This window comes from Lissotriton helveticus, chromosome 1_2, assembly GCF_964261635.1.
Source record: "Lissotriton helveticus chromosome 1_2, aLisHel1.1, whole genome shotgun sequence".
Lineage (NCBI taxonomy): Eukaryota > Metazoa > Chordata > Amphibia > Caudata > Salamandridae > Lissotriton > Lissotriton helveticus.
In genome coordinates, this window is record NC_136058.1 from 185,841,255 (window position 1) to 185,862,467 (window position 21,213).

The 21,213-nt window shown below is 46.4% G+C and overlaps 1 protein-coding gene across 40 annotated transcripts in view; it reads right to left on the reverse strand.

Moving 5' to 3' along the window:
- Window positions 1–547: 547 nt before the first annotated feature.
- LOC144799531 (uncharacterized) overlaps window positions 548–21,213 on the reverse strand; it is a 5,513,712-nt gene continuing 5,493,046 nt past the window's right edge. For 38 of the 40 annotated variants that reach the window (XM_078671256.1, XM_078671028.1, XM_078671068.1 and 35 more), the window contains one exon: window positions 548–1,318. In XM_078671256.1, the coding sequence (XP_078527382.1) occupies window positions 963–1,318 (356 nt within the window). In that variant the 3' untranslated portion in view covers window positions 548–962. The remainder of the gene's footprint in view (window positions 1,319–21,213) is intronic. The other 2 variants (XM_078671205.1, XM_078671196.1) reach the window with 1 other exon arrangement.

A 21,213-nucleotide genomic window follows, 5' to 3' on the forward strand; every position in this document is an offset into this window, starting at 1 on the left:
TTACCCGTCGACAGCACGGACAAAAGGGAACAGACGTCATCACGCCGACGAGGCTCTCTGATGGCTCCGATGACGTCATGCAGAGTCCCGAGTGGAGCCGTGGCATTGTGACGTCCTCGTCGGCGTGGAGAGCTAGGAAAAAATTCTGCAGAATGCTGGCGCAGGAGATATTCCTAAGGTGAGGAATCCACAGGCAGATGTATCCATCAGAAACTATAGCTAGTCGATCCTGGGCTCATGGGTACTAAGGTGGTAGGATGTCTCAGTCCCAAAGCACTAAGGTCTCATAATCCTACGCAGAGTTCTATGTCAACACAGAATCCCTGCAACAATTGCACTTACAAAGCCAGGATAATCAGCTCCTAGGTTTGAATGTGATGTTGTGCTCATGCAGGGCACCGTCGCACTCATAACCAAGCACCCTGCCTTCAGGATAGAAAGTGACAGAGTATGTGTTTGGGGACTTACTGAGTGCCTATACCCTTCAAAGAGACAAAAGGCACTTTCAATAATAAGCCAGACCAATTGGCATTTCTAATGCTTGTTTTTAAAATTGTTTATTTTTGTGAAAAGATGCTAGCTTTGATCTTCCAATAGAGCATAAACAATGCAGATACATCTTTATTTCAAATAGCGTACATACATGTAAAATAATACGTGATATCTTTTAAATATTAGGAACCACCCAAGCAGGACGCTCCAGACAACCCTAGTAAATATGTATTTCGTTTTATATAGAATAAGACTTTGTGGTTGTTTTAGATTATTTAGAGTGCACAATGTTCACCTTTATATTCCGTCTGTGGTCCATAATATTTGCAGCAAACGATCTAAGAGCAATCATCTCACCTTCAAGCCTGTTTGTGTAGGAAATGGAAAGCAAGAGGTATTATCCGTTCATGTCTTTGATGGAGTATCTATTATTTCATTCTGGCACTTAGCAAGTTTCTTATATAGACTTCTTAGCGGGCACTTGCAGTTTCATGTAAATAAGGATCATCTGAAATGGAAGTGCTGCTTAGCGATACAGACTGTTGCAACCTTTTTCTGTGACATTTAGAGAAGCTTTTGGTACTAGATATGGAATCCTCATCAGCGCTGCATAAGGGAAATAATTTGTATGATCTGATGGAAGATGAAGTCTCATAACTAGATGTGAACTCTTGGCCAGGGGTATCAGACAGAATTCTTTGTTCAACAGAACTTGATTGAAATCCATTGCTGTTAGGGCATTTTCTTCGATGTCTAGTTGAATCAAATCCTTCTGTCAAAAGTTGAGATCCAGATTCAGAAAACTGCAGGGTATAAACCTGATAGTCTGAAAAGAAAAATAACTTGTTTTATTTTGGAATACAAATAACGACGCCAAATAAGAATGTCAACTTCAATAAATTGTCTACGGTAATAGCTATAATTTAGAACGAACTCTAAGCAATGTTGAGGTAATCAAAGTTGTAAAAAGAAAACATGAAGATGCAGCCAGCCGTGATGAGGTAAGGGGGGGACTTGAACTGACAGACTCTAGGAAGCTGGCTTGGTATATACTACACCAAAGTAAGGTATAGAGTGTACAGAGTCCAGTGGATCCCCAAAAGTATAGTGGAAGCTAAATACGATAATCACCAACAGCTCTAATTGTGGTAGTGTGGTAGAGCAGTTGGCTTATCAGGTGGGTGTGGTAAGCATTTATTGTGTTCATTCAGACAAGAACTGATGGCACACACTCAGAGACTGAATCCAGACCAATTAGGTAATTATAAAAAAGGCATTCTTATATTTTATTTCTAGAACCAAGCAGGACTTGGCACAGGTAAGCAGAATATACTTTCAAACGCAAAACTTTACCAGAAGAGGCGATTACGTTTGGAATCGGAACTGTTACAGGTTTGTATTTGCTTTTAAATCAGTACAAAATAAATTTAAGTTACTTTAGATTACTTTTGCGTTACTTTTGGATTACATCGACTGCTCAGGGTGATATGCCTAGATATCACACCGTGGATTCTACAATACTTTTTGGTTCAAAGCAAAGTTAGTTTGGTTTCAATACTCCAGTCAGTTCAGCACTTAGAACATATGATATGGAAAAAATATTATAACATGGGTTCCTACGGGTGGAAAGCATGTTATCAGTTTGCCAGTAAGTAAATGACGTGCAAGAATAGCTTTTTGTGGGTAGAACCAAGGTTCTCCAAGGTTCAAAGCCGCACTGGGCAGAAGGGAGCAGAGTGCAGGGGCCCAAAGTTAGCCAAAGGGGCAAGGGGGGCCTTCGGTCAAGAGCTGCTTAAGAGCAGGCCACTCGGTTGTGGAAGCAAGGCTCCTGGGGTTAAGATCAGCACTTCAGGGGCCAACAATCAGCAGATGAGCTGTACCACCAGCGGCAAGGAGGCGGCTGCAAGCAGAGTACCAAGGAGACATCTGCAGCCCTGTGGTTTTCAATGGAGATCTCCTGTTCGGAAGAAGAGCTGAAGGCTTGGGTAAGGAGGTTTACTGAGGGCAACATCTGGCAGGAGAGGTGAACAAGTTACTTACCTTCGGTACTGCATTATCTGGTCGAGACTCTGTCTAGCTGCAGATTCCTTACCTTTGAATTTCCCAGGCCTCAGGATGAACCCGGGAACTTTTGCTTGAGGGGCTCATGGTCATCTGAACCATGAAGTGAGTACCAAACAGGTGTGGCCTTAACTTCTTCAAGGCCCAGACTACAGCAAAGGCCTCCCTCTCAATAGCTGACCAACGTTTCTACCTGGGGTCAACCTTCTTCTTATAAAAGCTACTGGTTGGTCATGGCACTCTGCATTAAGTTGTGACAAAAAAGGTCCTACCGCTATCTCAGAAGCAACTGTCTGGACAATTAAGATTTTGGAGTAATCAGGACTGCAGAATGGGAGCAGTGCACTTGGCCTGCTTCAGGTCATCAAATGCCTTCTGACAGCTACCTGTCCACTGGACTTTCTTAGGCAGCCTTTTGGAAGTGACATCATTAAGGGGAGTCACAATGGACCCATATTTCTTTGCAGCATGAGAGCAGTGCTTATGGCCTGCTTGAAGTCATCAAATGCCTTCTGATAGCTAACTGTACACTGGAGTTTTAAAAAAAAAAAATATATTTCTATTATTATTTTCAAAAACAAGCAAAACATAATTAACTACAGTTACAGTTATTCAGCCTCTGATGTTTTTAGTCAGTGTACAAAAAATTTATTTTCATACATTGTACATACCCTTTTGTAGCATAGACATGCAGTAACCATGTATTTAAAACAGTTCCTTTGGGCTATCCACCTGCTTATGTAGCGAGGGATCATCAGGTTATTGAAGTGTCTGGGAGAACTTGTCCATTAGGATCAGGTTGAGTGTCTCCCACTATTGTGTCGAGACCATAATACTTTCCCCATACCTTATGAAATTTCTTCGGGCAGCCCCTCGCTTTGTAGGTGACCCTTTCGGCTGCCATATACATATCCATCCCTGTCCTCCATTCTCGTAGTAGTGGCGTGTCTGCGGTTCCCCATTTCCTCACCACCTCTCTTTTTGCCACTACCAGCGCCAGTGCAAGGAAGATTCATTGAGGTCTACCCAGATCAACATCATATAAAATGCCCAATAGTATAAATTTGGGATCTGTGGGTACCTTGGCTTCTAGTATTTTGCCTAATGAACAAGTTACTTACCTTCGGTAACGCTTTTTCTGGTGGATACAGTATCTGCCTGTGGATTCCTCACCTTGTGAATATCCCCCTGGGTCAGCAACATTGGAAATTCTTTTGTAGCTCTTCACGCCGACGTGGACGACGTCACAGAGCGCACGGCTTTACGCGCGCGGCTCCACTGACGTCATTGACTCATTATAGGACTCCGTCGGCGTGATGACATCAGTTTTGCCCTTTTTTCCGTGCATCGAGGCACACGGACGGACTGACAACAGTAGATATACACACAATGTACACCGTACCAAATAATCAAGATAGCACACACGGTGTGTAGTCAATGCAGAAAAACAATTATAATAACACATTTCCTTTGACAATAAAATATTTACATTAAAACAATGACAGTAAAACAGGTATAGAAGAGTGGACAACGGGGAGGGGGTGGGCAGATACTGTATCCACCAGAAAAAACTTTACCGAAGGTAAGTAACTTGTTCTTCTGATGGATACATCTGCCAGTGGATTCCTCATCTTGTGAATAGAGTCCCACAGCAGTCCCCACTCCTGGAGGAGGGTGTCCACCCTTCTATACCAGAAAATCCTGGCGGACAGAACGCGTCCCTCCTCACTTCGGAATCCAATCAGTAATGCTTCGCGAAAGTGTGGAGGGAAGCCCAAGTCGCTGCTCTACAAATGTCCTCTACAGGAACACCCCTAGACAAAGCAGATGTAGCAGACCGTGCTCTAGTAGAATGAGCTCTTAAACCTTCAGGAGGTTCCTTACCCGCCAGAGAGTAGCATATCTTGATACACAAGACAATCCATCTTGACAGCTTGCGCTTGTGCACCGCCTTGCCTCTTCTGGCTCCAACAAAACCCACAAAGAGCTGGTCATCCACTCAGAACTCTCTGGTTCTGTCCAGGTAGAAGCTCACCACCCTCTTAGGGTCCAAGCGGTGAAGTCTCTCCTCTTCCTTGGAAGGGTGAGGATAAAAGGTAGGAAGGGTAATGGACTGCCCTAGATGGAAGGGAGTTACCACCTAAGGCAGAAAAGCAGCCCTGGTCCTGAGTAGCATTCGTTCAGCATGAATGGTCAAGAACGGGGGCTTGGAACTAAGAGCTTGAAGCTCACTTACCCTCCTTGCCAAGGTAATTGCAATCAGGAAGATCGTTTTAAAAGATAACAGTCTCAAGGGACTCTTGTGCAAAGGTTCAAAAGGTGAACCCATCAAGAAAGTGAGCACAAGATTCAAGTCCCATTGAGGCACAATAAAGGGAGTAGAAGGAAATGTATTTGTAAGGCCCTTCAGAAACCTTAAAACAATAGGAGATTTAAATAAGGAAGGCTGATCCGGCAGACTGAGAAATGCCGACAAGGCCGAAAGATAACCTTTGACCGTAGCTACAGCAAACCCTTGCTGAGCCAAAGAAAGAGCAAACTGAAGTATGTCAGATGGATGTATGATGTTACAACGTGGTATAAAACACCGCAGACCATCACAGCGCAGGTTTTACAACTCAAGTCGTTACAACGACTTGCGTTGGAGGGCGCTGGACTTAGGAGTAGTGTAATTTACTATTCCAACTCCAGTCAACAGACAGTTGGGAAGGTGTTGGATAGTAAATTACACTATTCCTTGTCCTAGAGCGCCCTACAGCGCAAGTCGTGGTAACGACTTGCGTTGTGAAACCTGCGTTGTAATGGCACTGCGGTGTCATTACTGCGTCGTAAAGGATGTTTCCTATGTCAGACAATAGAGCCTTCAAAGGGTCAATGGATTTCTCCCCACACCAAGAGACAAATTTATACAATCAATAAGAATAGATAGACTTGGTGGAATCACGCCTTGCCGATAAAATGACATCCACCACATCATGTGGGAGAGAAAAAGAATTCAGGTTGCCCCATTCAATCTCCAGGCATGAATGTGTAATGTCTGGAGGTGGGGGTGTAGAACCTGCCCCTCCATCTGAGAGAGGAGATCTGCCCTGAGAGGGAGACGGAACGGCAGGCCCGAGGAGAGGTAGGGAAGATCTGTGTACCACACCCTTCTTGGCCAATCCGAGGCTATCAATATAACTTGGGCCCGGTCCTGGCGAATCTTCCTCAGTACCCGAGGTATCAAGGGTATGGGAGGAAACGTGTAAAGAAGTTGTGAGCCCCAACTCAACTGAAACGCGTCCATCAAGGCCCCCTGCGTCGGATACTGGAGACTGCAGAATGACGGGCAGTGAGCGTTCTCGTGAGTGGCAAACAGGTCCACTTGAGGAGTTCCCCACGCCCGTAAGACGTGACGAACCACCTTCGGGTGAAGCCTCCACTCGTGGTCGGCTGAGAACTGCCGACTAAGACTGTCTGCATGCACGTTTAGAACTCCGGCCAGATGATTCACCATCAGACAAATCTGATGGTCCTGAACCCAGGACCAGAGGCGCAGAGCCTCTCTGCAAAGACAATGCAATCCCACTCCTCCCTGCTTGTTGACATACCACATCGCGGTAGTGTTGTCCATCAGGACGTGCACCGACTGACCACGAAGGGAAGGGAGGAAAGCCTTGAGAGACAAACGTATCGCCCGCAGCTCTAGAAGGTTTATGTGAAGCAACCTTTCCTCTGAAGACCAAAGGCCCCTGATCTCCAGATCCCCCAGATGAGCCCCCCACCCTAGGGTGGATTCATCCGTTATCACTGTGGCCACCGATGGAGGCAGATGAAAGGGCTTTCCCTGAGACAGATTGCCCTCCCCGCTCCACCAAGATAGATCCGCTGCAGCTTCTCTGGAGATCCTCACTGACTACCTGAGATCTCCGTTGTGTTGATACCACTGCCTGCGGAGGCACTATTGGAGTGCCTCCATGTGCCAGCGTGCCTGGTTGACCAACAGAATGCAGGAAGCCATAAGACCGAGCAGACGAAGGACCTTCAGGACTGGAACGACCGCTCCATTGTAAAATAAAAGAATAATTTCCTGTATGTCGAGAATCCTTTGTGGAGGAGGGAATGCCCGACACACAGTGGTATCCAGTACCGCACCTATGAACAGGTTGCACTGGGAGGGCACCAGGTGAGATTTGGGTACATTTATCAAAAAGCCCAATCTGTACAACGACTGAGTTGTGACTTGCAGATGACGGAGCACCTTCTCCGGAGATTCCGCTTTGATCAGCCAATCGTCCAGATAAGGGAATACTGGTATCCCTGACCTTCTGAGATGTGCTGCCACCACAGCCATCACATAGGTAAAGACTTGAGGTGCAGTAGTAAGACCAAATGGAAGGACCGCAAACTGGTAATGCTGTGATCCCACCGTAAAACTGAGATACTTCCTGTGCGACTTCAGGATGGGAATATGAAAATACTCATCCTGCAAGTCGATCGACACCATCCAATCTTCTTCCAACAGTGCTTGAAGAACCTGCGCAAGGGTGAGCATCTTGAACTTCTCCTGTTTCAGAACAAGATTCATGGCCCTGAGATCCAGAATTGGACGAAGTCTGCATCCTTCTTGGGTATCAGGAAATACCCGGAGTGGCATCCCTGACCCCTTTTCTGCTCCGGAACCACCTCTATCGCACCTTTTCTCAGTAACGCCAGGACTTCCTCCTGCAGGAGAAGAAGGTGGTCCTCTGTGCAAAACCCTTGGCAAGGAGGGTAATTTGGGGGAAATTCCCGAAAGGGAAGAGCATACCCATTCTCTACGAGATTGAGAACGTCCGATGTGACCAATTCCCAATACCGTAGAAAATGAGTAAGCTGACCCCCTACAGGACCAGCATGATCCGGAATGGCGGATCTAGGGCTGCTTTGCTGTGGATGGAGGGGGGTGGGAAGAGGAAGAGGAGGAGGAGGAGGAGGAAGCTTGACGACCTCTAGGGCGACCTCTGTTTCTACCCCTGTACGACTTGTACAGAGAGTTCTGCTGCTGCTGCAGAAGTGGTTGCTTGTAAGAGCAAAAGGAAGACCTCCCAAATCCTCTGTATCTCTTACTCAATGTACCTCTGGTCTGAAGGCCCAAAGACCTAGCCGTTGCCCTACTGTCCTTGAACCTCTCCAAGGCAGCATCCGCCTTCTTCCCAAATAGGCCGGAACCATCAAAAGGAAGGTCTATCAGAGTAGCTTGTACATCAGTAGAAAATTCAGAAGACTTCAACCAAGCAGCCCTCCTGGTGGCAACAGAAGATCCCATGACTCTCGCCACAGAGTCAGTCGTATCCAAACCGCTCTGGATGACTTGGCGAGCAGCAGCCTGAGTGTCCGCAAGAACCTCATTGAAGTTCTGCCTATCCTCTTCCGGTATCTTTGGCACCAACTGTTTTGCAGAGTCCATCAAAGCATGTATATAGCGTCCTAGAAGGCACGTGGCGTTTGTGGACTTGAGAGCCATGCTAGCTGAAGAGAATACCTTCTTAGCTGATTGGTCCAACTTTTTAGACTCCTTATCAGCTGGTACCTGTGGAAAAGCTCCAGTTGATGTCTTGGAACAAGCTGCTTGCACAACTAAGCTCTCTGGAGACGGATGAGTTGAGAGAAAGTCAGGATCTCCAGTAGCCACCCTATATCTCCTAGCAACAGCCCTTGAAACAGCAGGAGATGAAAAGGGGTTTTTCCATACTTCCAAGACAGGCTCTGTAATTGCCTCATTAAAAGGCAGCATAGGCTCCACCATTGAGGAGGGAGAATGGAGCACCTCAGTCAAAATGTTTGACTTAAACTCCGCAGTGGGCAGTTCCAGATTCAAAAGTTCAGCTGCCTTTCTGATCACAATGTGATATGGCGCAACCTCCTTCGAAGGGACGTCAGGAGTTGAGGAAAGTTTCCACTCTGGGGACAATTCCAGACCACTAGCATCCTTACGTTCTTCAAAGAAGTCATCGGAGTCTGCACCTCACCTTCTTCAATCTCCTGCGCTCTATATCTATGCTCCTCCAAAAGACTTTGGGCCTCCCTCCTAGACCTCATCTTCGGGATCGGCGTCGAAGGAGCCACAACTGACTCCGACGGAGCCGGTGCCGGCATCGAACTCGGAGCCGGTGAAACAGTATGGACTGCACGAGGTCGGACCGGAGCCGGTGACGATGGAATCGGTGTCGATGACCTTGGCGGCGCCGAGAGATGCCAAGGCGGTGTCGGAGCCGGCATAAATGGCATTAACGGCGCCGGAGCATACATCTGAGGGACTCCCAGATTAAAGGCCATCGGACCCATGGGACCAACAGGTGCTCCAGAGGGGTACATGGCTCTCATGAAGACACACTACATAGCATTTAAATACTGTGTAGGGTCTTGTCCCGGGCCTGTAAATGGAGGGTATGGACCCACAGGCTGCTCCCGAGGAGGCACCGGATTCGTGTCGACTTGTTTCTCAGGTTGGTGAGGCGGAGTCATCGAACCCTCAGGCAAGGGAGCTCTTCCTGTCTTTTTTACCCTTCATCTTGGCAACCAGGAGCTTCACCTCTCTTTCACGAAGGGCCTTGGGGTTCATCTTCTTGCAGCATGGACACCCTTGGACATCATGGTGTGAGGACAGGCACCATACGCAGTCTTCATGCGAGTCCGTGATCGACATCATTTTCCCGCATTCTCCGCAAGGCTTGAATCCGGTCTTCTTCGAGGACATCTTGACAGGAAACAAAGAAACAAGAAAACACTGAAAGCAACAAACAGTAACAGAGGTACTCAATAGCTACAGAGGATCCCTCGAAAACTGTTAGCGTGGACGACGCGGAAAAAAGGGAACTGATGTCATCACACCGACGGAGTCCTATTAAAGAGTCAGTGACGTCAGCGGAGGCTGAGGTACTGGGTTTTTCAGAACCGGTACCGAACCGGTAACCCAGCGGTGTCAGGGTACACCCTAAGACCTCGAGTACTTTCCTGATTCAGACACAAAAACTCAGAGTCTTCTAGGTGAAGTCAAAGATCGAATTTATTGGCTGCAACCAAGTAACAGGCGTCCCAGAAGTACAACAACACGGTGGGTATATTCTCAGGAGACTGCTCAATCTTACAAAGCCAGGCTTCTCTTTTTATACAAAATATTATGCTTCAGGCAAACATTCTTGGATTTACAGTAGACCATTCACATATTTTCACTACAAAGAAAAAGCAGAGTGATGATGACAAGCCCACATTCCAATTTTTTCAACCCACAATAAATTACCCAGCAAGGCCCAACATTTTCATCAGATATCGGTGTACCCCCAATAAAAACAGGCACCTCCTCATCATAAAGCAAGTGAGAGAAAAGAGCAGGGACAGGTGTGAGCAAGATTAGGCAGGGTGTGTGTGCGATGAAAAGGGTTTATGGCATGTTGTGCCTTGATGCTATCTCGTTCGGCCACTGGGAGAGGAACTGACCAAACAGGTTCGGCCTGGGGCAATGGTCTCAGCTTGCCCAGGTCAGAGAGAAGTCAATTAAGGTGTACGTGTCCTTTGGAATCGAATTTAGCTGTATTATAAGCCTATGTGAGGGCAACTCTCAAAATGGCTGCTGTGCACAAAATGAAAGCCAAGGGTTCAGGACGAAAATGACGATTTCGAGGTGAAATCGTTACTGGAATATGACGAAAATGCTTGTACATAGTGTACTAGCCATTTTCGGTCTTTTGATACCAAAATCGTCATACTACGACAAAGTTTATTGCACGAGTCCAGAATTTTCAGAACTACAAACCCTCCTTTTGCCCTTACATAGGCAATTAACCTATTCTCATGCTAATCTGAGTCCAGGTCTATATTCCTAAAGTCATTGAGATGTTGCTGTAACATCATCCTAGTACTTAGCTCGTCTCTTGATACAGGTTTCCTTACACATGATGTAGCACAGAGGCCACATATTGCAGGAGCACACTGCACGCACAGACAGAACAGGAAAAGAATGGCTAAGACCATCCCAATGACCATTAGAATTTTCCATCCCCAGGCGGATATCAGTTCCCAGAACCATCCCATTAACGACCAATCTCCTTTATCCACATGAATAGATTCGGAAATCTTATGTAGTTTGGAGATCGCCTGGTACACTTTTGGAGCGTTATCTGGAATGAAAACACAGCAACTCGATTGGATCAATTTACATACCCCACCTCGGTCTGCAAGTATGACATCTAATGCGACCCTGTTCTGAAGGGTCATAAGACGGTCCGACTGGAGCTTAGCAGTCAAGTTACTAAGGGCACCGGCAGTTTCAACCACGGTGGATTCAACCACCCTTGTCAATTGCCTTATGTTCCTGCTGTTAGCCATTGGTCCCCAGAACGGCAGAAAACCCTTTGCGAAGTCCCCAAATTCTTGTCCTGCAGTGTCTTCCTTGCTGAAGACACCTCTAACTATCCTTGTCTTGTGGTAATCTGCCGCCGCTGTGTAGGTGGGAGGCAGCAGGAACGAAACAAAACATGTGCCTGAAAAGTCAGGGGGCAACCATGTATAGGTTCTATCATGGCAGATGAAATAGGTACCCTTAGCTGCTAAGAATGGAGGGGAAGTCTGAGATGCAAAAACATATGTTTCAGTGCAGATGCTTTTCCCTAGCTGAGCTCTGGGATTCTTGCCAGTACCTTGCAGACACAGGTGACCCTGATGGGGTACAATGCAAATCGGGGAAGATCTCTTAGCTTGCTGTTTCTCACTCACAGTAGCTCCATATCCGGTCACGTTCCATCCTATGTATACTAGTGTCTCATCTCTAGGGATAGTTTCGTAGGAAATATCTTCCTTAATCATGTCTACTATACCCTTAACTAGAGCACTATTCTTAGGATTGTATTCCACAGAACGTAGGGGGTAGACTTCATGTGCATAGATGAACATTGTTCTGTATGCCCACACAGAACCATTGTGGCTGAAAGGCAGGACCAGATAAGGGATACCTTTATCCTTTGTGTGAGGCATAAGACCACACACCCAACAGTTAGTCGTTTTCATTACTAGTTGGTGTTGGTGCAAAAGCTGAACAAAGGAGTTATTAATAAACTCTAATCTCCTAGCTGATTCGTGTTCAGGAAGGGGCTGAAAAGAGTGTGGGGAAACAGTAGAAGGAGGAGGTATGGCCGGTGTAGTGGTGCAAATGTTACTCGAAAAGAGAATAAAACATAACCTATTAAAAATATCATCACACTGAACAACATGAAAATGCACAATATCGAAAAGCTTTTCTTTGTCATCATTTCACATATTCTGTTTTTAAAGTTTGTTTCCTTGGCAGGTCTCTCCATCTCGAAAAACTCCATCCTCTATACAATGCTGCCCGCGATGGGAGGTTGTTTCTGCAAAGGAATGCTTCTGTCAGTCTAGGGCAACTCCCTTAGACCAACCAGAACTGTCGACCTAACATCGTCAGCTGCACCCCAAAGACTTTGGGCAATCGCGGCCCTAGCAGCGGAACCCGGATGGCGGTTCGAAAAACAAAAATAAGCAAGTTTCTCAGATGGGAGAGCTGCGCTTTCAAAAATAGCGAAAAAGGAAACTTTTTTGTTTATTTGTCCATAGGTCTCGGTCTCAAATTATAACGTTTTCTCACAGGTACTGTTTGGTCTTGGAAAAGGAGTTCAGGTTCTGTAGTGTCCAATCGAATTGACGGTGATACAGCTGGTTGCAAAATATTGTCACTTTCTTTCTCAGTAAGTGTTCCTTTTATACGTGCATCACTGAAAAGCGAAAAACGAGGCACAGTTTCAGTCTCTGAGTCGGCGACACCCTCCTGGACCCACCGGTCGTACGGCAGAGGTAAAGGCACCCTCTTGCAGTGTACGCCGTGGATCCAGTGCTTCTTCCCTTCTACACGAACAGCTGATCTCGTTGAAAGAAGGACGAGGTGTGGGCCGGTCCACCTGGGCTGGTCGTTCTTTGTTCGCTGAAAGTTCTTCACCAGAACCCAGGATCCAGGATCGATCTGATGTCCTGGAGCTTCAGAGACTTGAGGCAGTGTATCATGCACCTGTTGATGTAAGAAACGCAATTTAGCCTTCAATTCCTACAAGTAGTCAAGCAAAACAGGGTGTTCAATTTCACTGAATTTGGTGGGCCTTGGCACTCCCTATATGTTGGCCGGGCGGCCAAAAACTATCTCATAAGGACTAAGTCCCACTCGCGAATGCACAGTCATTCTGGTTGATAGGAGAGCTAAAGGTAGAGCATCAGGCCATTTAAGACCAGAGCTCGCTTGAATTTTGGCCAATTTAAGTTTTAAAGTGCCATTGTAACATTCTACTAGTCCAGCTGATTGGGGGTGATTTGCAGCGTGAAATTTCTGGTGAATGCCTAGCCCTTCACATACTTTCTTCATCACTCGACCCACAAATTCACTCCCATTGTCACTCCAGACCATTCTCGGCATTCCGAATCTGGGGAAGAACTCTTTCACAAGGGCTTTAGCTGTGGATAAGGCAGTGTTGTCTTTTAGGGGGTAGGCTTCCACCCATCTGGAAAAGGCACAAACAACAACGAGTACGTATTTTAAATTGTTGCACCTTTCCATGTGGATGAAATCTAGTTGCAAAACCTCGAACGGATACGTAGGAGGTGCAAAATGACCAGCTGGAGTTGAGGTTCCCCTACCAGGCTAGACCTCCGCTTCCTGAAGGGTATTTAGGTTGCGAGGAGGCTGGCGCTTTCGCGGTAGGAGTCTGGTGGCAGCTCACTCCCCGCTGGGCGCCGAGCCTTGTTACATTGAAAGCGTGTAAAATCTCTGTGGCACACTTGACAGTTTCGTGAATTTTACCCTGTGTTCTCGAGTTGTAACTCGATTTTTTAAATATATTTTTAATCATTGTAGTGACTTTACTGTGTTTTAGTATTCACCCTGTCAAATTTGAGCACTCACTCGCACTCACCAGGGACTTGCATCTTCTTCTGGGGGCTGCTCTCGCTCCGTTTGAAACAGCCGGCACCCCAGCCAATCGCGGCTGTGAAGGGCGGGACAGGGGCGGCACCTAACGGAGTCTCGAGCGGTTAGCGCTCTAGACCTCCGCTTCCTGAAGGGTATTTAGGTTGCGAGGAGGCTGGCGCTTTCGCGGTAGGAGTCTGGTGGCAGCTCACTCCCCGCTGGGCGCCGAGCCTTGTTACATTGAAAGCGTGTAAAATCTCTGTGGCACACTTGACAGTTTCGTGAATTTTACCCTGTGTTCTCGAGTTGTAACTCGATTTTTTAAATATATTTTTAATCATTGTAGTGACTTTACTGTGTTTTAGTATTCACCCTGTCAAATTTGAGCACTCACTCGCACTCACCAGGGACTTGCATCTTCTTCTGGGGGCTGCTCTCGCTCCGTTTGAAACAGCCGGCACCCCAGCCAATCGCGGCTGTGAAGGGCGGGACAGGGGCGGCACCTAACGGAGTCTCGAGCGGTTAGCGCTCTAGACCTCCGCTTCCTGAAGGGTATTTAGCTACTCGTCGGCCCCAGCGCGCAGCGATGGCGCGCAGGGTAGGCGCCTCGGACTGCGCCAAAGACGAGCCTAAGACCAGCCCGTCTGTGCCCGTCCGTGCCAGGCCGGGTCACGGGGCACGAAATTCTGAGGCAGGTAGGATCACAGTGGACCAGATACGGGCATTGCGCCCTACTACTATCAATAACTGTTCCATTTTAAAGCCTTCCCTGAAAGGTACTCATGTGTGCCCTCATTGTGCTTTTGCACTTACAAATATTCAACCTTATCCAGATGTCTTACATAAGCCTAGGCCACCTACTCCAGCCTCTGTTGTAAATTTTCGTACGTTTACTTTTTACACTGTGAATTGTAGATCACTGCCCCAACACAAAGCTGATATTCACCATCTCCTCATGGAAGAAAAACCCTGCGCGATGTTTCTAACGGAGACCTGGTTGCACGACGGCTCGGGCCCCGATGTGGCCGCTGCTCTGCCCTCTAACTATGCTATTGTTAGAGCAGACAGGGAAAGACAGGTTGGCGGGGGTATTGCTGTGATCTTCGATAGGGATTTTAACTGTGACTTTGAACCGGTCAATATCCCTGGATGCGAAGCTGCTTTTTTTAAAATATCCTTGAACCCTAATTTTATGTTTTCCGGCTTCTTAATCTACCGCCCCCCGGGTAATGGCAATGTATGGGCTGCAAATTTGGTTAACCTTATTTCCCCGTACTTCCTAAATGCCCAAAATCTGACCATATTGGGGGACTTAAACCTCCATTTTGAGGATAAATCTAATTGCATTGCTTCCAACCTTCTGGAAGATTTCAACACTTTGAATATGTCCCTGAGAAATGAGGTCCCCACGCATAAAGCTGGCCACCTGTTGGACCCCATTATCTCCAATATACAGGAGCTGAAATGGTTAAAAACCGACCCTATTTGTTGGTCGGACCATTTCCTAACGCTTTTTAGTATTACGCTTACACAACCTGAGAAGCTAGGTTCTGCCCGGCCCCCAATTTCCATGAGAAACTGGAAAAAGATAGATATGACTAAATTGCAGAATGCTCTACAGGTATCCCCCCCAGTTTTAGGTGATGATATGGAGATCAATGCGCTGGAAGCTCACACCTGGCTACAAAGTGCAGTGGATATTTGCCTACCCGTTACAAGGTGCAGAGGGAATGTCCATCGGCCCCCGGCTCCTTGGTATACGGAAGAACTGAAGCTGGAAAAAACTAAGTGTAAGGGACTTGAGAGGAAGTGGCGCAAGCACTATGATCCTCAATCTAAGGAACTGTACCGTAGGGCTAGAAACCTCTATCACACGGCCTGTTCCAGAGCTAAGGCATTTTATGTAACGGAGACCATTAATATGGCTGCCAATAAAGCACGGACCCTTTTCAGTACTGTAAAAGACTTAGCCGGAGCAAATTCGGCGGCGGTCGCGCGCCCCCTGACCCCTCAAAAATGCCAAGATCTTGCTACGTATTTTGTGGGAAAGGTCGAAACTATTCTTGCAAACATTAACCCCCCGGTGAGGGAGGACAGGGAAGCCCTTCCTTCAGAAAGCCCACTAGGGAATCGGCTGGATGCCTGGCCTTATATTTCCGTGGGCACCTTAAAACTTTTGGCGACCTCCATCAAATCAGGCTCTCCGTGCGATCCCCTCCCTATTAACATTCTGTGCCAACTGGATGACGGTGCCTTAGGAACTATTGCCGAGACACTTAATGCTTCCATCCGTCTGGCAACTGTTCCGTCATCGTGGAAGCACGCTATGGTCAGCCCTTTGCTGAAGAAGCCATCTGCCGACCCAGAGGTTCTTGCAAATTATCGCCCGATATCTCTGCTGCCTGCTTTCTCAAAAATTTTAGAGAAACATATCCATGGCGTGCTCTCATTGTACACGGAGAATAACAACTTGCTCCACTATTCCCAGTCGGGCTTCAGGGCAGGCCATTCCACCGAATCTGCCCTCCTGGGAGTCACGGAGAAGATCAGGGGACTTTTGGACGACGGGCAAACGGTTGCTCTCGTCCTGCTCGATTTGAGCGCGGCTTTCGACACCATCTCGCACAACAGACTGCTTGCCAGGCTGAGTGGGGATGGTGTCGGAGGGGCCGCATTGGACTGGATTAGATCTTATCTGAGCAACCGGACGTTTCAGATCTCGTCCTCACATGCCCAGTCGGACATTTTTCCGTCATCCCATGGTGTGCCTCAGGGCTCAATTTTAAGCCCACTATTTTTCAATCTTTATCTCCGCCCCCTCGCTGATTTAGCAGAGCGAGTAGGTCTTGAACTGATGACCTATGCGGATGACTCACAGATTATTTTTTCCCTCACCAACGCAGAATCTTCATCCCCTTCAGCTCTGAAACTTGGTCTTCAGGAGGTCTTCAGCTGGATGTCAACTAACCAGCTGAAGCTCAACGGGGAGAAGACGGAGATTCTTCTCCTGGGAAAAAATCGTGATCTGTGGCAGGAGAGGCACTGGCCGCCATCCCTGGGAGCTTTTCCCAGTCCATCTACCCAGGTTAGAAATTTAGGGGTGTGCATCGATGATTCTCTATCGATGAAACAACAGGCTAATAAAGTGGCTGGCATTTGTTTCACGATTATTAAATGGCTGCGGAAGATTATCTGGATGCTGCCTGTGGATACCCAGAAGACCGTAGTCAATGCGCTAATAACATCTAGGCTTGACTACGGTAACATTCTATATCTGGGCTCCAACTTAGCTGTAACCAGGCGGTTGCAGCTTGTCCAGAACTCCGCAGCCAGGCTGTTGTGTAAGATCCCTAGGACAGCAAGGATCTCGAGCCACCTTAGAGACCTACACTGGTTGAAAGTTGAGAACCGGGTCTGGTTTAAGGCCTTGACCTACATGTTCAAGATTAGAGCGGGAACCGCACCACGGTATCTGCAGAAACTGGTTAAGCCTCATGTACCTGTACGCAATCTTCGCTCTTTAAATGGAGCAACTTTCACAGTACCCAGATTCAAACTGGCCCGAATGGGAGGTAAATCTTTTTCCCGCCTGGGACCAGTTCTTTGGAATTCCCTTCCTTTAGCCCTGCGTAAAGAGGAGAACTATGCCAGTTTTAAGAAACAAGTTAAAACCTGGCTGTTTAATAAATAACTGTTTAAATAAATAGCGGTCAATGTGTTGTCAACAGTTGCTTTCTGTGCCTTGTCCTTTTAGCCATGGCGCCGGGAAACCCTTTGTGGGTATCTGTGCGCATTACAAATGCAAAAAAATAAATAAATAAATAAAATTGTATTTCAGACACACCATGCAATTCTTGACCACATTCTCTGCACACTTAGGAATTCCAGCATTTTGCCATACTGGAGCCAACAACTTACAAATCCCTTTCAAACTGATGTGAGCCATTCCATGAGCCATTGTAACCACTGCAAGCACATACGCATCGGGCAACAACCATCTCTGATGTTATGACAATTCAACCCAACAACCATTTGTATCCAATTTACCCGTACTTTCTCTCCACACACTCAATTCTTTCTCTGTAGCTTCAGCTTGAATAGATTTCACACTCTCTATCGTGTCTTCACACATTCCAACGTCACCAACCCATCTTGCAGGGCCTGCAACATACATTCGGCTCATCACATTCCTTGCAGTTTCTTTTGCTATTTCGTCAGCAAATGCATTACCACGACCAACATCATCAGTCACTTTCTTGTGAGCACTACATTTCACAATCGCAACTTGCAGGGGCAAAGTCAGTGACTCAAGAAGCTCATTCACCAACTGACCATGCTGTATCTTAGCTCCATGCGAAGTCAGGAACCCACGTTCTTTCCACAATCGTCCAAAACTGTGAGCCACACCAAATGCATACTGGCTGTCAGTATAGATGGTCACTTTCATTCCTTTTGGCAACACACATGCTCTCGTAAGTGCAATCAATTCTGCTGCTTGAGCTGAATTATGTGGGATACGTGCAGCTTCAACAATTGTATGCAAAGTCGTGACAGCATATGCTGCAGTCGTATCACCATTCCGAAGCTTGAAGCATGAACCATCCACACATAAGGTACCATCACACTTTGCAAGGGGAATATCCTGGAGGTCTATTCTCCCTCTCGTTTCTTCTTCTGTTCTAAGAAAACAATCATGCTGTTCTGAATCATCTAACTCTGTTACAATTGGCAACAACGTAGCTGGGTTAAGTGTGTTGCATCTTTTTATGTGCACATGACTCGCTAACAATGTCAACTCGTAACCTGACAATCGAGCACTAGTTAAGTGCTGTGTCTTGGTTCTGTTTAACAACGTGTCCACTGCATGTGGAACCATCACAATTAATGTGTTATTCATCACTAAACCAGCAGACTGTCGATTAGAAACAGCTGCTGCTGCTGTTGCTCTTAAACAACTTGGCAATGCTTTAGCTACCGGGTCCAAAGTCGACGAAAAATATGCACATGGACGCTGCTTGTCTCCAAACAACTGTGTCAACACTGACAATGCACAACCTTCTTTCTCATGGACATACAATGTAAAGGGCTTACTGTAGTCAGGGGTACCCAACACAGGAGCCGAACATAATGCTGTGCGCAATTCAGAAAAACATTTCTGACACTCTTCAGACCATGGGATGGGATTCGGTGTATCTTTACACGTTAATGCCACCAAAGGCTTGGCCAATAACGAAAAATTCGGTATCCATTGTCTGCAATATGATGTAATGCCCAAGAAAGCACGCACTTCTCTCTGTGTTCTTGGCACACTCAATTTCGCTATTGCCTGAATTCTTTCTGGGGTCAGTTTCCTTCCCTCCTTCGATAAGAGATGACCTAAGTAGGTCACTTCGTGTCGACAATATTGCAATTTTGGGAGAGACACTTTGTGATGCAAATCACACAAATGTCGCAACAATGACATTGTGGCCATTTTACAGATTTCCTCAGTATCTGCAGCAACAAGCAAATCATCAACATACTGAATGAGGGTAGCGCCATCAGGTAAAACAATCGTATCAAGCTGTGTTTTTAAAGCTTGACTATATATTGATGGACTTTCACAGTAGCCCTGGGGAGCGCGTTTAAAGCGGAAGCTTCGGCCTCCTAAACTGAAGCCAAAAATATCCCTACTCTCCTCAGCAATCGGGATGCTGAAGAAAGCATTCTTCAAGTCAATCACCGAAAACCAGGTGGCAGAAGCTGGAATCATAGTCAATAGGGCAGTAATGTCAGGAACAACTGGAAATTGTGGCACAACTATTTTATTCACCTCTCTAAGATCGATCACGAATCTGTAAACAGGTGGCTGGGAAGGGTCAGTTCGCTTCAGAATGGGCAGAACAGGACTATTGCAAACGTTGCCTCTTGTCTCTTCAATCACATCTTTTTCAATCAGATCATAAATGATCGCTAGTAAAGCTTTTTCACCTTCACTAGAAATTTTGTATTGGGGAATTCGTGGCATTTATACATTGGCTTTCAATGTTACAACATATGGCGATATTTCCAAAAGACCCACATCATTAGGACCAGTAGCCCAAAGAATATTAGGGAGAGATGACAACTCTGTTGGAAGTTTATCCCTTGACAAATACATTGGAGAAATCACGTTCTTACCCAGTGTAAGTTGTACTCCTGAAGGAGAACAATATAAAGTCGCATACAATTTTTTCAACAGATCCAATCCTAGCAAGTTTTCACCACAACCTGTTGTTAAAATAAGGGGTGCTTCCAATTCACAAGGTCCAACAGAAAGGGACAAAGGGTCAGAAATCGGGTTTCTAACTGGGACGCCAGAAAAACCTACTGATACATTCGTTTCGCCAGACAAAGGTGCGCCAGGGAGTTTGGAGTGCATAATAGAACTCTTTGTAGCACCAGTATCCAACAGAAAAGGCTCTGACACACCTGATGTAATCACCTCAACATAAGGTCCACTCTGATCTACTGGAACTGAAACAACTCCCTCTCTTTGTCTATGGCTGTCCTAGCAATCATTACCTTCCATATGCTCATCTTCTGCATAGTAATCATCAGCATAGTACTGAGCCGTCCTACCAGACGCGTTATTCTGCTGATCAAAACTATTCATAGAATTTTGAGGCGGAAGGGAGCGAGCGTTCTGGGGGAACTTTCCACGTCCTCTACCTCTTGGAGCTTGTTGAACACCTCGACCTCGTGCACCAGAAACACCATTTGCGCGCTGTAACAAAACAGGGCAACTATACTTGAAATGACCCTCTTCCTTACAATACGAACATTGATTGGGACCTACAAGGACACGAGGTTGAGTATACTCGACTCTTTGCGAGTTCCTCTGAAACTGTTGAGGCTGCTGATAGTTATTCTGATAGTTACTCTGTGCACCACTATTTTGACCACCGCGTGGCGGATACGCTTGCTGTAACAGAACCTTTGTTTTCAACTCTTTAGTTTTCTTCTCTGCTCTATCTTTCTCATCTTTATCTCGATTTTCGTAATATTGTGCAGTAGCCAATATTGGTGCTGAAGAGGAAACGGCCCATGAACTCTCTGAATCTTTCAACTTTTTACACAACTCGGGAAGCAGATTGTGCACAAATTTATCGACGAACAATCGCTGGCCACCTTCTGTACTCATATCTTGACCACTGTGGTCGACAAACGTTTCTTCAAACCTGGTGAAGAAATCTGACACTGTTTCATCTTTCTTCTGCTTACACGCAGACAATTTATCCCAATTTACTCGCATGGCAGGCATTAAAGTCTTCATGTAATCAATGATCTTACCAGGAAGTTCTGCTACTAAAGGCTCAGGTTTAGCACCACCAACTTGCCGGTCATCTGCTGCCGCAATATTAGCCCATGAGTCACCTAACTCCTGATCATGATCTGCATGGCGAATCTTTCCCCATAAAGGCTGTGGAACAACATTCCCAAACAACATATCTATATCCGCTAAATTCATGATTCATGACCCTGCAGTCTGTGACAATTCCTTGTAATACCCTGCAGGATTCTTACGGGGATCAGGCAATGTCTGTTTAAGGGCCAAAACTTCAGCTCGCTTCCATGGAACATGTACCCACACATGCTGAAAATGTGCTGGTATAGCTGGTGGAACATTACCAGGACCAGCCGCTACTGCTTCCTTCCATACCGGAGGAACTTCTCTCATGGGATATTGTCTTACCTTCTTCTTAACAGAGGAATCA